The sequence below is a fragment of the Dreissena polymorpha genome, chromosome 2 (genome assembly GCF_020536995.1).
Source record: "Dreissena polymorpha isolate Duluth1 chromosome 2, UMN_Dpol_1.0, whole genome shotgun sequence".
NCBI lineage: Eukaryota > Metazoa > Mollusca > Bivalvia > Myida > Dreissenidae > Dreissena > Dreissena polymorpha.
In genome coordinates this window covers 28,295,835-28,311,518 of record NC_068356.1, presented here as the reverse complement: position 1 = coordinate 28,311,518, position 15,684 = coordinate 28,295,835, and the positions used below count along the sequence as shown (strand labels likewise).

General features: G+C 34.6%; 1 protein-coding gene across 2 annotated transcripts in view; it reads right to left on the bottom strand.

The window, feature by feature from the left end:
• Positions 1–941: 941 nt before the first annotated feature.
• LOC127866369 (uncharacterized) overlaps positions 942–15,684 on the bottom strand; it is a 31,167-nt gene continuing 16,424 nt past the window's right edge. The window contains exons 2-8 of one of the 2 annotated variants that reach the window (XM_052406852.1): positions 12,665–13,723; positions 11,620–11,691; positions 10,973–11,095; positions 9,273–9,368; positions 5,630–5,734; positions 2,061–2,179; positions 942–1,853 (exon numbers count right to left, since the gene is read on the bottom strand). In XM_052406852.1, the coding sequence (XP_052262812.1) occupies positions 1,647–1,853; positions 2,061–2,179; positions 5,630–5,734; positions 9,273–9,368; positions 10,973–11,095; positions 11,620–11,691; positions 12,665–13,715 (1,773 nt within the window). In that variant the 5' untranslated portion in view covers positions 13,716–13,723 and the 3' untranslated portion in view covers positions 942–1,646. The remainder of the gene's footprint in view (positions 1,854–2,060; positions 2,180–5,629; positions 5,735–9,272; positions 9,369–10,972; positions 11,096–11,619; positions 11,692–12,664; positions 13,724–15,684) is intronic. The other variant, XM_052406853.1, reaches the window with a different exon arrangement.

The following is a 15,684-nucleotide window of genomic DNA, read 5'->3' as shown; positions in this document are numbered from 1 at the left end:
CTGCATGTGTGTTCCTATCATAGACATTGTAGTCTTGTCAAGTATTCAAAAACTACATTCGTGTTCTTAATTATCACCATAAATGTCACTTCAATTCTGCATAGACTTCATGTGTGGTCTTATTGTCGCTTTAGTAGTAATCTCAATTTATCATTAACTTCATAGTTATTATAAGTTGTTATTATTGAAATATTTATCATGTCACTTCATCACTTGCTTGGTCTGTGTTCTTATAACCACCACAGATGTCATATCAATCCAGCATAAGCGTAATTTGTGGTCTAATTAATCGCATTATTTGTACTGTCAATTTATCATTAGCCTCATACAGTTTCTTGTTATCTCAAATGATGTCAGGTCAATTCTGCATTAGCTGCATTTGTGGTTTTACTATCGTTATAGCTATACTGTAAATTTATCATTAGCTTCACACGAGTTCTTATTATTGCCATAGTTATCTTGTAATTTCATCACTATATTATTTTGTATATAACTATATAAGAATTGTCAGTTCATCATTAGCTTTATACTATTTTTTAATATCGAAATTGTTGTCATGTCAAGTCATAATTAGCTGCATTTTCGCTTTACTATAGTCACTGTTTTCTTGTCAATTCACCAAGAGCATCATCTGTGCTCTTATTATCGCCAAAGTTATCTTGTTACTTTAGTATTTACTTCATGGGCTATTTAAGTATTTTCGACATCGTTGTAGTGTCAATTAGTTTTCATATCATACGTTGTATTACTTTCTATATAGTGGTCATATGAAATCAGCATTAGCCTAAAGCATTTGCTAGGTATTCTCATGCTTGTCATTTCAATTCACCTTCATATGTTCCCTATTATCGCAATACATGTAATTTATATTGTCACCATCAACATCGCATCAGTTCATAATTTAAACATGCTCAACATAAAATAAATGTAAGAACACACTGTCAGGAAATATTATTTAATCACATATATTATTGTAATTCTCTTTAACAACAAATTAACTTTGACTGCCTTTATACTTTAACGAATGCTTCACGTTTTGAGGGAATATTGAACATGGCAACATAATGATTGTTCATATATGCAGATTGGAACATCTCTTGTTATTATTACAGCAAAACATATATGAATAACAAACACACGTAAACGTGAGAGATTCTTACAATGCACATACTTTGATGTTGGGAAAAACCAAATAAATAAATTGTAGCTCGGGTCTACCCGTGTACCGTAAAGTCACGCTTGTCCACCTTAACTACGGCTTCAGATTAATGAACTCTGTCTAAATGAGGACAACGCGTTTACATGTTTGCTAAAGGGACTGTAGCAGACACATCTGTGCATAAATTTTGTGATGCCAATAATCTATTTGTTCTTATAGTTCCAGTACAAACGAACGGAGGCTTAACAGCAGATGCAGAGAATATCAATGATAACGTATTTATTGATTAAACTATGTTATGATCTTTTATCACAATCATATATATCCATTTACACATATCTCTAATGATTTCATAAATGCTGGTTACATGAACTCATATCACGTGTACAACTCTTGGAAATGCTCACAGTTTTCACAAAACCTCATAATCAAGCAAACTGTTCAGAAGGCATATCTGAACAGTGGAAAAGTATGCATTTTTGTATGTCTACTCATCGATTCCTACAATGAAGTCTCGCACGCAGCTCGATGCGCATGCTTCAGGACTGTGTGCCTTATACACATGCGCCTGCGCCATTAGCTGCAGGAAGTAGGCGGCGTCGCGTAGACAGGAAGTGTCCCCTTCACACTCTTCGATCACGGTTCCCTTGTAGCCATCATCACAATTGCTCTTTGGAATTCCTAACGCCGACCCCTGAATAACATAAAAGATGATAGTCATTACTTGGCTATTGGCGTTTGAAGAAATCATCATCATCAACACAATAATCATAATCAGCAGCAGCAGAAGCAGTAGCAGCAATACCAACACCGAACAACGAAAGGTTCATAATAAAGCGCACAAATACCAACAAAGCAACATTATGGTACATCACCGCAAATGACGTCGTCTAAGACTTACACAAGTGTAGCACACTTGGTGTCGAATGCAGAGGTTTTGTGCTTCCTCGTCTAGCGGTATGTTGCCGGCGTCGACAAAGGCACATTTTTCCGACACTTCATCAACTGCTGGGCACACTCCTTCGGTTGAAATAAGAAGAACATTTACCGGTGATTGTGGAGTTTAAACTTGTATTTTGTCACAACTGATATCGGCTGTGTTTCATAACATATTTATGTTTGTTGCATAGTTCGGTGGAACAAGACGGTCTCACGTCGATGAAATATTCATTTAAACTATGTTGATGTAACACGACACTTTCAGGTCCACACAATATTCAAGTCAAACAGTGATACATACATGACCGCTGTGAGCTAACGCCTGTCAACATTAAGGGAGCCTAGCAAATTGTTAATTTGCATAGGCAGACGTTTTTCTGTATATAATAATTGGTCTAATTCCTTCCACATGATTATAAATGATAAAAATGCTAAATATTATCCTTAGTCAGGAAACAATCATAAAACAGCAATAGTAAGTAGACTTCCAGAAGGCTAATTTCATACGTTGTCGTTTACAATTTATCTAATGTACCACGTGACGCGTCAATAAACTTGTATAGGTGTGTAGAGTCCAAGTGTGAGACTCGATGAATTCAAAGAAAAAGATCTAATGCAAAATAACACCATGCGGTTAAAGCATTACCTCGCCAAAAGGTAACATGATCATCTTTCATCATAAAGAATACATTAAGAACTAGAATTATTCTCTACAGTGTGTATGTGTCATTGGCTTTACACCTGTGTCAAGAGTTTAATGACTATATTTAGTTCGCTTAGGCAAGACGAACTTAATTCCAGAGTGGAAACTAAATATGGCCATGGGTTATTTGTAATGGTATCCCGAAATTTTCCAACATAAAGGTTAGTATAAGGTAAATGTTTGCAAGCTGCACGTGTCGATATTTTAGAAATTCGGGGCATCCAATCAATGGACATTTTAATGTGTAATGGTTCCTATGTATTGAAATTCGAGACAGTTATAAATGTGACAATGGCGGACGTGAATGCATTTAATTTACATAAATACTCAAAATCAACGAATATTTAGCAAAATATTTCATCAAATAAAGTTAACCCATAAAAAATCAGTGTTCCTTGAAGCAATAGCCACAATTTCAACGCTAGATGTGGTATGGTAACATAGATTTTAACGAGATTCAGAATGTTCGTTATTTTGTGCGACATTATATTCCATGTTAATTTCCCGCCACGATATCCGAACGTTTAGGGGCGAACGCGAGACTTGCTTCGGACAGCTTCGGAAAAACGACGTATTCATGAGAACTACTTCTTCCGAAGCTACCGCAGCCAATCTCGCGTTCGCTCGTAAATCTTCGGATATCGTAGCCGAATATTCACATGGGATAGATATATTGTAACACACAAAATATCGCGTAAAATCTATTTAACCAGACCATACACGACTCGACACATTAACGCGCATTTGTTTAACCTAGTTTTCGCAGAACGAGACACAATGGATCATCAGTTCCGAAAGTGCCATGTTTACTCAACGAATGATGCGCATTTAGTATACTGTTACATTTATACGACAATCACAATAGAGCCTATCCTGCATTTGCTTATAAATTAATATTGACAACGCTTATGCAATATCCTTCACATCAACTTACTGTAACTCTGCATTTGTGAATTATTTTTTGACAAATGAGGTCACAAGAATGAATAATCGGATGAAACGCTAAGCAAATTTGCATTTGAGCCGCGTTTGGGAAAACTTGTTATATTGACCTTTGCAAAACCTGTTTTGGTTCTGAAAATGTGATTGTAATGTTAGCAAAGACATTGACGTTGTGTCCAATAACAGTCCCATTGTCTTTCACGTGTCAATAACTGCAACGCCTTCGTCATTACCGCGTCTTAACTTCAGAAAATAATGGCAGGCTTGTAGATTAACTTGTCTTTGACTTCGGCGATGTTGAAAGCTTGAATTAAGCTCGACCTAAGACGACACACGTGGAATGGTGTTTCGCATATGTTCCGAATGGGAATCGGTAAAAATGAGAGATAAACAGTTGACATATGAAGATTTTTAAAAAGTTCTTAAAAAAGTAAAGTTTTTACTTAAAAAGTAAAACGTTGTCGATATTTGAAACGTTTTTGTTGTCGCAGGTAACAATTTATATGGTTATAAAATGTACAGTCAGGGTAATGCATTAAGAAAATCCTGTCGTGTTCTTTGACATAGTTTAACGTTTCGTGATTGGGCAATAAAACATGAAGAACATATCGTATACCAATTTTACATTTTACCATATTTCACTTGCTTGTAAGCGCACGTATTAATTACCCAGTATGATACCACTTTGTCCATTTACAAAACAGTTCACAAAACTATTCTGATTTTTGTGGGTTGCTAATATTTTAGTTTAAACCAATTTATTTAAGTTTAAACCTATTTATTTCTGCTCGATTGCATCGAAAGTTTAACATTGAAATCAATCGGAACTCCTTGTTATGGATGTGTTGATTGTCGATACTAGAACAAGAAAATAAGGTAATTATTTCCTTAACGATTAAAGGACCAGAACGACCTGACAATAGAACCACAACGACTTGACAGTCAGACCGGAACGAACTGTCAATAGGATCGGAACAACCTGACAGAAGGACCGGACCAACTTTATAACATGGTCGGAATAATTCGACTATATGGACATGTCCCCCTCCAAGGAATGCAACGTGTTTTGGTTTTCTTGTGCCAAGGATCTTGCTCAGCAAACAAAAAATCCTTTACTTAATACAAACTTAATAATGAATTAACAAAATCGTCTCCTTAAGACACAGAAGATCATACGTTTTGTGCAGGAAATAAAACCAATCATAGAAACAGGCTTAGTGCACTGAAGAATCATCGGGGCGGAACGACCTAACAATTCAGACGGAAATTGCATGTACAGTTTTATCGATTTCAAATAATAAGTTACTTTGATCTCGAGCGGAAATCAAAAAAACACCGTGGAACATGCTGTTATTTAAAACACATATAATCATCTGAATGACATGCGAGTGCACATCGTATAAGGATGCTTCGCATAGAGATTTCGTCCAATTCTGAGATCTCACTTGGAAACCACATACCGGACAGACGAAAGAAGGGAAGGTACAATTATATGTTTATATTGTATATATTGTAGTGTGTTATTGATAACATACAAGCGCGTCCTCTCATATAAATATGAGAGGCCCAGATTTCAGTTATCAATAAATTGAATTAATATGTACACACATTAAAGGGATTATTACCATTATTCTCAATAAATACTGTCACCATTACATACAATAGCAGTTTAAATTGTGTTTAAACACAATTTACGACAGACACCTGAACTGCCATCATCACCACCTCTACTTTCACTACAAGTATTACCATAACAAAACTATCAACACTACCACTCCTATCGTCACACCAAATCAGAAATCCATTCATATTTCTTTAAACAATGAAATTGTATGCCGACCAATAGTATGATTTTGTAGTTACCGGTATACCTAATTCATCCATACCTGTAAGCGCCTCTTTCCCGAGGTCTTTAATGATATTGTGAATGGTAGACGGCGACAGACTTCCTAACAGCTCGCGCAGCAACTTCCGCTCGACGATTGGAGAATCTGAAGGGGAAATGGATAGGGAATGACGCTGAAACAGTCTGAACGGAAATAGCATTATCCTCGCCCTGGGAAAACGGGGTTTAATGCATGTGCGTAAAGTGTTGTCCCAGATTTGACTGTGCAATCCACACAGGTTTATAAGGGAGGACAATGACCGCCTTAACTGAATTTGAGCTAAGAAGGTACTTAAAAAATGCCATAAAAACGGAAAATTTCGTTACTGAATAGCCAGGGACGGCACTAACCGTAAATGCATACAGCCCAGCTTTCACAGTGGCCTTTCAAATCTTAACAAATTGCATAGAAATTGATCCATTGAACAATCTTACGGAAAGGATGACGACATAATCTGCAGAAATAAACATGGCCTTGAAAAAATCAGCAAGGAAATATCCATACATTAATATGAATGAAAATGACATTATCGGAAAATGTGAACGCGCTTAATGCAAAAGAAAAATCTGAACAGGAAATTGATTAAAAAAGATATGCAGACAAAATACATTTAAACAATCTGATCGGAAACGCCTTTATACTTCGAGGAAACAACATGGCTTTAAGCTTACTTATTAATTCAGTTGACACGGTTGAAATGAAAAGTTATTGAAAATAAATGTACATTTAAACAATCTGACCGGAAACAAGATCGAAACAATCAGCATGACATTAAAACCTGGGATCTGGAATGGCATTGTACAATGTAAAGGAACTGTATTTGCAACAATGGCAACGAAGGGAATGGCTATCTTACAATATTGTTTTACATGTATTAAAACGATATTGAAAGGATAAACTTTTAATGTCATTAAAACAGCTTGAACAAGAAATGGCATATAAAAAAACCTAGGGGTTGGAATCATGGGAAATATGTCTTTAATATATTATACATGTAAATAACATTGAAACCCTTCGAAAGCAAATGTCATTCAAACACAATCTAAAATCTTGAATGAAGGATAATAAAACGTGCGAGGGAAAATAACATTTTACACTACAGCCAAAAATTGTCGTACAACGAGATTGGACTGACCATTTGTGCAACAGTTTAAACATTTGCTTTATTAACCCTTAACCACTTTTATACGTATTTTGACGCATTTGTAGTCACATAGAAAGTTGAATTTAATTTAACAACTGTTTACTTGATTCAAGTTTTAAAGGCTTCATTTCCAAACCTTATATACTTGTGAGTAGCAAACAGCATAAAACCTTAAAAGACTGCGAGTTACTCGCATGCTGTTCTGGTATTATGCTGTTTGCTCATAGTCATTTTTATTTTGCTTCTTATGGGGAAAGGGTTAAAAATATATTGTGAAAATTTCTATAGTTATTTCATTACATTGTTGAGGCTTTTATTAGACTTCTATAAAAACCGTACACTGAAAATACGCAAGCAGAACATTCAGATATAAAAGGACTGTCAACCACGACGACGAAGAAAAGAAAAGTGGTAAAATACCGCATTATTGACAAGTATTGGATTATATTGATTAAAATATCACGACTGATATATTACATTAGTTGCAACAAGTTGTTAAGTTTTCATATTTTCAGTATATTCGGTTATAAATTTTACTGGATATGTCTACCAGGTAACGACCAGTTAACTATAAATAACGCCAGGAGATTGATCATCATCGTTACGTGGTAAACCCAGGAATGGCAATTGTGCATGCGTAGTGAATTGTATATATTTTTTTATATATAATGATCAATCTACTTGCGTTATTTATAGTGTGTATATCGTCATGTCACCTATTTTCGCGATGTACTTTCGATTTCACATCGCGAAATTGTATTGCCGAATATACTGAAAATATGACCATTTTGAAGTAATGTAATAAACCAGTCGTGAAATTTTAATCAATATAAATTAATAATTGTAAAAAAAATACGGTATTTTAGATCTTTTCTTATTTCGTAATTCGTGGTTGACAGTCCCTATAAGGCTGTCAACTAGACAAATTGATTTCCATAGTTTTGGCGTTTAAAAATCAGACCATAAACTTCCGCATTACATGAATTTAAAAAGCTCTGGATTTGAAAAGTTAAAAGGGAGTTTCAAATGTCGTATTTAAAAGAATAATGTTTAAAAAAATGAATAAAAAAAAGAGTTTTGACTTAAAATTAAAAGGCATGGAAGGTGGTGAATTTCAAGATTTAATACGATAAAACAACACAGATTGTGTATCTTGGTTGAAATCACTTTCTATACACATTTTGTAATGTTTAATCATATTTATCATGAAATCAATCACTTTCGATGTAGCTTTTTGTTTTGTTTACACTTATACTTATGTCTTATTTTGAAACAGAAAATCGATAAATACGATTGCAAAACGGGTTAATTCCAAAACGGGTTTTTATAAAAATTACAAATTGCAATAAGACACTCTAACCCGTTTTGCAATACAATTATGACAAAACGGGTTTATTGCAATACACGTTGTTATAAAAATTTCAAATTGCAATAAGACACTCAAACCCGTTTTGCCAAAAAAATTGCAAAACGGGTTTATTTCAAAACGGGTTGTAACAAAGCCCGGTGGTTCAATAATTCAGCGCTGCTTGAAAGCAGTAAACTGTCCACTATCTTCAAAATTTGACAGCTTCAAAACTAAAGAGACAATGAACATCTTATCATCGTGCATAATAATAAGAGTGAAATATTATTGTAACATTTGAGTAGCACGAATCAGTTGAAACGTAAAACAACATCTTGTCACATAGTACGAAAGACAGATTACTAAGGATATTATTTATTCATGTTTGTTTAACTTCATGTTCAATATCATGTCTACCTAAATAGATGCACAAATAGGCATCATATATTAACGTCAATCTAGCCTCGGAGAATACGACGACTAATTTGAGTGTTGATAGTTGATGAATGCTTCCGATTGCTTCAATGTTTCAATCACATATCGTGACGATATCACATGGTAAATAGGTATTGGTCTTTATATTGGATGACAAAATGCACTTGTAAAATAGATATAATTAACCTCGCTTTATGTAATCATTGTACTGGTTAAGAACTATTACAGCAAACCTATCTTGGCCACTGAAAAACAGAATCTGACATTTAAGAGAACAGTTCATTTTGATGTTTAAGTCGTAATATGTCATTCTTGAAATTTGTTAATAAATTAAAAAAATGTTGGCTTCGAAACCTTGTGGTATTAAGTAAATAAAGAAAAAAAAAAGACTATTCTGCGAGATTTTGTGTTTGCATTATTATGCGACAATCATCATTGTCCCAATGCCATGCTGTCACATTTTTTGTACTGAACCGCTTCATGCCAATGGATGACAAAGAATTTTGAAAGTGTTTTAGATACAATGTATTGATTTAACAAACGACAGTAAATTTTCAGATTAAAAAATTGTGTATCATAAACTAATTAGGTATAACGCGAATATACTTAAAATCGAAATACTTATAATCTTCGTGTACTATTTTGTCACTTTTTTAGTAATGTTAATTACTTTTTCATCACATGTACATAAACAAACAATTATTCTCTGAACAATTTACCATTGAGCGGGTTATCGGCTACAACAGGAACTTCTAGGGCAATTCCTCCTGGCATATCTTTAGTTGCGAGTTCATCGTTTGCAGCGGCATGTTCTGCTGAGATAAAAAGTACCCCATCAACAGTTACAGTCACTTGCCACTTGTATAAAATCATTAACCCTTGACAACTAGTCTTGTGTTCAGCGAACAAACCATTAATATTTTTGTTCGAAAAAAATGTAAACTTAAGATGTAGACAAACATCTGTGCAGTATTTATATACATCATATTATTGAGAAACAAAAGCACTTATGCGGGTGGAAAAGTTTGTTGAAATGCGCAACTAGTGGAAGCATTTCACACTCATTTAAAATAAGTAACTAAATACATATGTAATGCCTGCAACAAGAAGAACTAGACATTACGGACTAACATGTAGCCGCGATGCCAACGATAACGAATGTACGAATATACAAAGTATATTGCATTGCATTGTAATTCACTTAGGCTGAAAAATAATGCTACACCGGATAAAGAAGTCGAAGGGAATCAAAGACATTCGGAAATAAAGGTTGACTTTAAAATTGACAGTCCAACGGATTTTGATCGACTATACATCTAGAAATACGAGACGAATCAGGGCCATTTGCATGTCTAGCTGTAATAAGTATGCACACCAGTGAGTGCAGGCGATTTTCTCAATAAGACATGTAAAGTAACTTTATATAGCGCATATCCCGCTAGGCGGTGTTATATTTTATCAATCAGCAGTAAAATTTCGTTATTTAGAAAGAGTAATAGACACGGTCGGTTTTTTAAGTAACATGGGGTAAATCATATCAGCATAATAATCGGGTTTACATTTCGAACTGATCATGCACATACTTAGAAATTGTTTTTAAAACAGATAACAAGTTTTAATAGTTAAGCTTACTGATAAGCAGGCTTATATATACAGTTAAAACTATTGGAATTTGGACTAGAAATCCAATACCCTTTGTTCCATGAACATCAACTGATGACACTGTAAATGAAATTAAAACATGGAAAAGCTTTTCTATTTTCTTCGGAAGTCCATCCTTATCGAAAATCAAGTTTAGGCGGACATGTTGTCTCTGATTAGCCTGTGAGGACTGCACAGGTTAATCTGGGACGATACTTTACGCACATGCATTAAGCCCAGTTTTCTCAGAACGCGACTCAATTAATGAAAAACAGTTCAACAGAACTATATCATATTATTAAAAAAGTTAGTAAAACAAACAATAGAAGCTAGACTAAACATTAATTCGTTTCTGTCAAATATATTTATCATATACAAAAAAGTAATTTTGCCAAAACTTTTTTTCTTTGTGCTGACATTTTGCTTGAGATAACTTTGCCACAAAAAGAGAAATTGATGAAATGAAACAAGGAAGAATGGCGTACCGTAACTTTTTAGGAAGTTCTGCGGTTCGCATTCACACTTCATTGATATTTGCGTGATAAAACACTGTTTTATATATATTTTAATATCACGTCACCAGGAATTTTTCATATGAGTCAATGTTTGGAGGTAATTTATATTACGTGAAATCAACAATAAAGTTATCAGTTTCGACAAAAAATTAAATCTAATTTTAAAAACAATTTTGATTACACAACAATAGGGCGGTAACCTGTTAATCTCTCTATATAAGTAATATAATTGACTTGATGGTAACTTATTCGAGAGTACGTACCCTCGAGCATTGCACCATCGCTCACGTGTTCTTGCACGGGTTCCTCTAACCACGTGTCTTGCACGGACAAACCCTGCCCCACCTCAACCTCAGGGGTCCTCTTCTGCTCGAGTTCTGGTAATACTAAAACAAAAGGTTTTGAACAGATGAATTTATTACGTATATGAACTTGAAATTTGAGTCGCTCTAATTGGCCTGTGAAGACTAAGTCGCGCTCTGATTGGCCTGTGAAGACTTATCTGGGATGAAACTTTTTGAACGAGGCTTAGCTGTTGTGATAAGATTAATTTAATACGTACATATACAATGTCTAAGGAATATTTTAACTATATTACTTAGGTTTAATGAACATTGTAACTACATGAATGTTACTTATGTCGATAGAACATTGCATTTTTGTTACCGATGTATTAAGTAAATTAATTGTACCTATGTTACTTACCTATGTTGTCTTAGGAAAATTGTATCTATGCTGCCATGCCTAAGGAACATTGTACCTGTGGTACTGATATATAAAAAAACATTAATCATATGAAACGTAGTTCTACGGAACATTGTACCTATGTTACTAAGATCTTAGAAAACTTGTTCCTAAGCGGTCTAATGAACATTGCACCTTTGTTAATTATATCTATAGAACATTGTACCTATGTTACTGATGTCTGTTTGTGGCTGTGACTCCAATTTTACGTCGTCACCGTCAACTTCGTCGGGCTTGTCTGAACATAATGAAAAATAATAAAAACATGAAATATATAATCTACACTGACAATGGGTGATTTTTTTCAGAACACATTGGCATTGAGATTGTTTATCCATTTTTTCAGGTTATTGTGCTTCGTATAATGTACAGTCGCAATTTAATATACATTGAAAATATTTCAACATTAAAAAATAGTTTATTAACCACCATCCTTAATATAATTATGTTAAGCTTATAAGTACACTAAAAGCTTAAAGACGCAGTCAACCAGATTGCTATATATCACGAATTTAGTTTTCTAAAATACCGTATTTTTGTACAATTATTAGTTTATATTGATTAAAATATCACGACTGGTAAATTACATTTCTTGAAAAATGTTGTTAAGATTTCATATTTTTAGTATATTCGGTAATCACATTTTACTGAGTATGTCTACAAGGTAATTTGGAGAATTTTGTTGTTGTCGTTATATTTTGTTAAACTACGAGGATTGCTTATATAAAGTATACATAACAACGTACATGACGTGAGCATGGATGGTCGAATGGTCTACATGGCAGACGTTTTACTCTTTTGATTCCAGGACTCCAGGGGTCAGTGGTTCGAGCCCTGTTCAGGGTTACTTTTTTTCTTTTTTTTTCTTCATTTTATTCTTGATTTTTAACTGGGGACGTTTCGATCCAATGTTTAAATTTATCAAGATAAAGCATTTAATAACGGTATTTTAGAACTTTTGTTTTTTCGTCAATCTGCTTGACTGCCATTTTAATATGCACAATAAATATACCGCTCAATGACTATACCAATTAATTAATTTATTGATTTATAAATGTACCGATTTATAAATATACCGAACAATATATCGATATATACAAAAGAGCAATATTAATGACGAACATTAATTACAAACGCGTGTCATTGTGCCACGCTCCTTAGGAAACATATCAACCAAATTAAATCACCATCAAACAAAATCAGTGACTGACCTTCTGTTAGACTTTGAATCATAGCTTCCGTCTCTGTGGCTTTATTGATATCGTCGAACTCTTTGTTGACGAAATCATCGCGACCTTCTATCTGATCTAGAGTGGCAAATTTCAGAGCGTTGGCAAGATAATCATTCTCGCGTTCCTCCAACATCTGCAGAACTTCGAGCTTGGAGACTTTCTCTTTTAGAATATTTATTTGCTCCAGTAGCTCGGCCACTAACTTAGGCGGGAGATTAATCTCAGAAGCTCGTTTTGATTTACTGTTAAGCGAGTCATCTGAATCTATAAGTTCCACTTTTTGACTGCTTTCATTAGTGTCATGTTCAGTAAGTTTCTCGTGTGTCTTGCTCTCTATTACGGTCGTTTTTGATTGTTTCACGGTTACAGCTTTCTCCTCATTTTCAGAATGAGCTTGTTCGTTTGTTTCCCCTGCCGGTTTCAGATTCTGTGCAACGCTTAAGAGCTTACGAAATGCTTCTTCCCTATTCTCTTTGTCGAACTGCGATTTTTCCGAAAGCTTGGGCTCGGTAGCTTTAGATTCACTTTTTGTATCTTTCGCTGGTTCTTGTCGTTTAATTGGTAATCGTTTCATCGGCACATCTGCACCTCCGAAAATTGTCTGAAGCTCTTGTAAAGTCGGTACAACTCTCCTAGGATTATGGACTGTTCTTTTCTGAGGACCAAACATTCTGCCATTCAGTCCTTCATAAGGATCTGGAATTTGCTCAAGTGATGAAAACTGCGGGAATGATTTACCATACTCGTAAGGTGAAACGTAATTGTAGGTGTCTTCAACCAATGGCTCGACATTCATACGTCTTAAATTATCTTCATTGGGATTAAAGTAAGGGTCGTCCTCTTCTAGAACTTTCGCTCGAAGAAGAGACTCATAACCGTTTCGTGTTGGTCGTTCAATTTCCTCAAATGCGTTTGTCAGACCGTACGGGTCGTCATAGCCGGCCACACCAGATCTTCGGATACGAAAGGCGTCGGTAAAACAGGAAAACAGCAGCGCAGTCACGATCAAAATACATGTGTGGAGATCCATCGTAGAACCTGCAAAAGAAGGCATACAAATGGTTGCATAAACGATGCTTTACAAACCAATTGTCCCAAATATGTTTCTCATAAATAGCTTAGTAAATAACAAAATAACGGTACCTCGTCGACCCAACAAAATACATTATACTACATGCCTATACAAAACAAAATATTCGTGTCAACGGGCACGGGTAATTTTGAATTCACTTGTAATAACACAGACGCATTGATTTAATAACGTCACGCGCATGTATTTTAAAGAAGTTTTGCATGGTCCTCGCTCCATAATTAACGTATGGCGCGCCACAGACTCGAATATAATGACATCCACATGTATAACGAAGTCTGATCTCACCGTTTTGTTTAAAAATAACATTACCGGTATATTGGGAAAGTTAAATACGAAATCACATCATCATATTATTGACGGCAAACAAATGAATTCGGTAACGGAATGAATCGTTCTGAAAAATACAACTTGTTAGGAAATAATACCAATAATCAAATACACCAAAACCCGTTTGCTCCAAACGGTAAGCGTCCGTGACAAGGACTCTTGTAATATTAGAGTATTTAACTAAATAAACTGCTCGAACCTTATAGGAGAAATAAAGGTTGAAAATAGTGTTCAATGTACCAAGTTAAATTTCATTGGAAGAGTTATCTGTCTTGAGATAGATTAACATGACAAGACTCAGTACAGGCGGCAATGAAGAAGCAAACTAACACATAATTATATTATCATATGATTAATTGAAAATTTGAAGGAAACGCCTGCATCAGTGTTTAATACTATCTGTTGCAACTTGAAATAAACGTTTTTGAATAAACAAAGGAATCGTTCTTTTGCATCAGAAATACAATTAATATGAAAAACCGTTTCAACACTGTCAACACTTCTTTACATATTATTTCCGTCATGTATTAAATAAGAAATAACACGGCAAGAATAAAATAAAGAACATTGATGTTACTTCCAACACCTTACGATAAGATAATATTTTAAACACCGACATATCACAATCAGCCTGTCAAATAGTCAGATATAATTATTTGTTCCGTACTGGCTATTCTAGAGGCAATATTATTTTATTGTCTCTTTCCCAGAGAGAAATCAGGTTATCTTGCTCAATAATGCCTATTGATTCAGACACGAAATATTCCATCTGTTTACACCTACCACGTGGCCTCTAACACCTCACAAATAATTGGGCCGTGCAGTTCGCACATGCTGATCAGGAACGACACTTTCCGCTTTTAAGATATTTGTCGGTTTTAAAAAGTCTCTTCGCAATATATATATATATATATATATATATATACAAAAACGCTGTATTTATTTTTTGCCGAAGCTTTCGACCTCTAGGTCTTCATCAGCGGCCATTTTTTATTTTCAGAGGTCGAATGCTTCGGCAAAAAATAAATACAGCGTTTTTTTTTAAAAATAATACAAGGCTTATAGAGACGGTGTATATATATATAATTCTTTTTTACAAAATAAAATCGGTCTAAAGTGCGTGTGTGAATAAATGCGTGTTGTTCGTCTGCTCACTAGATATACACGCACCGACTCTCGAATTTTCACCTTTTCGGTTGCACGATGCATATTTATTTGAAAATGTAAGGGCAAGCAAGAGTCGGATCATATCGGAACCTAATTTATTTACATAAAATAATGTACAAAATAACGTGTATGGACCTTCTATCACAATAAACATATTCACAACGTATTCTGGTCATCGTCCAATTAGTGTCAACAAAATGTTTTCAACAGTTATGCATATTTGTTTCCATTGAATCTACAAAACAAAACGTCAGTTTCACCAATTTTAAGTTTTGCAAGGATTAATTAGTTGAATTATGTTACGATATTGACCAATAACTCGTGAATGATGATACATCATTACTGTGCGAATTTCCGAGGAGAAAAATATTTTAATACACTGGTTACAGTCGTTCGGAGTTTTCAGAAGACA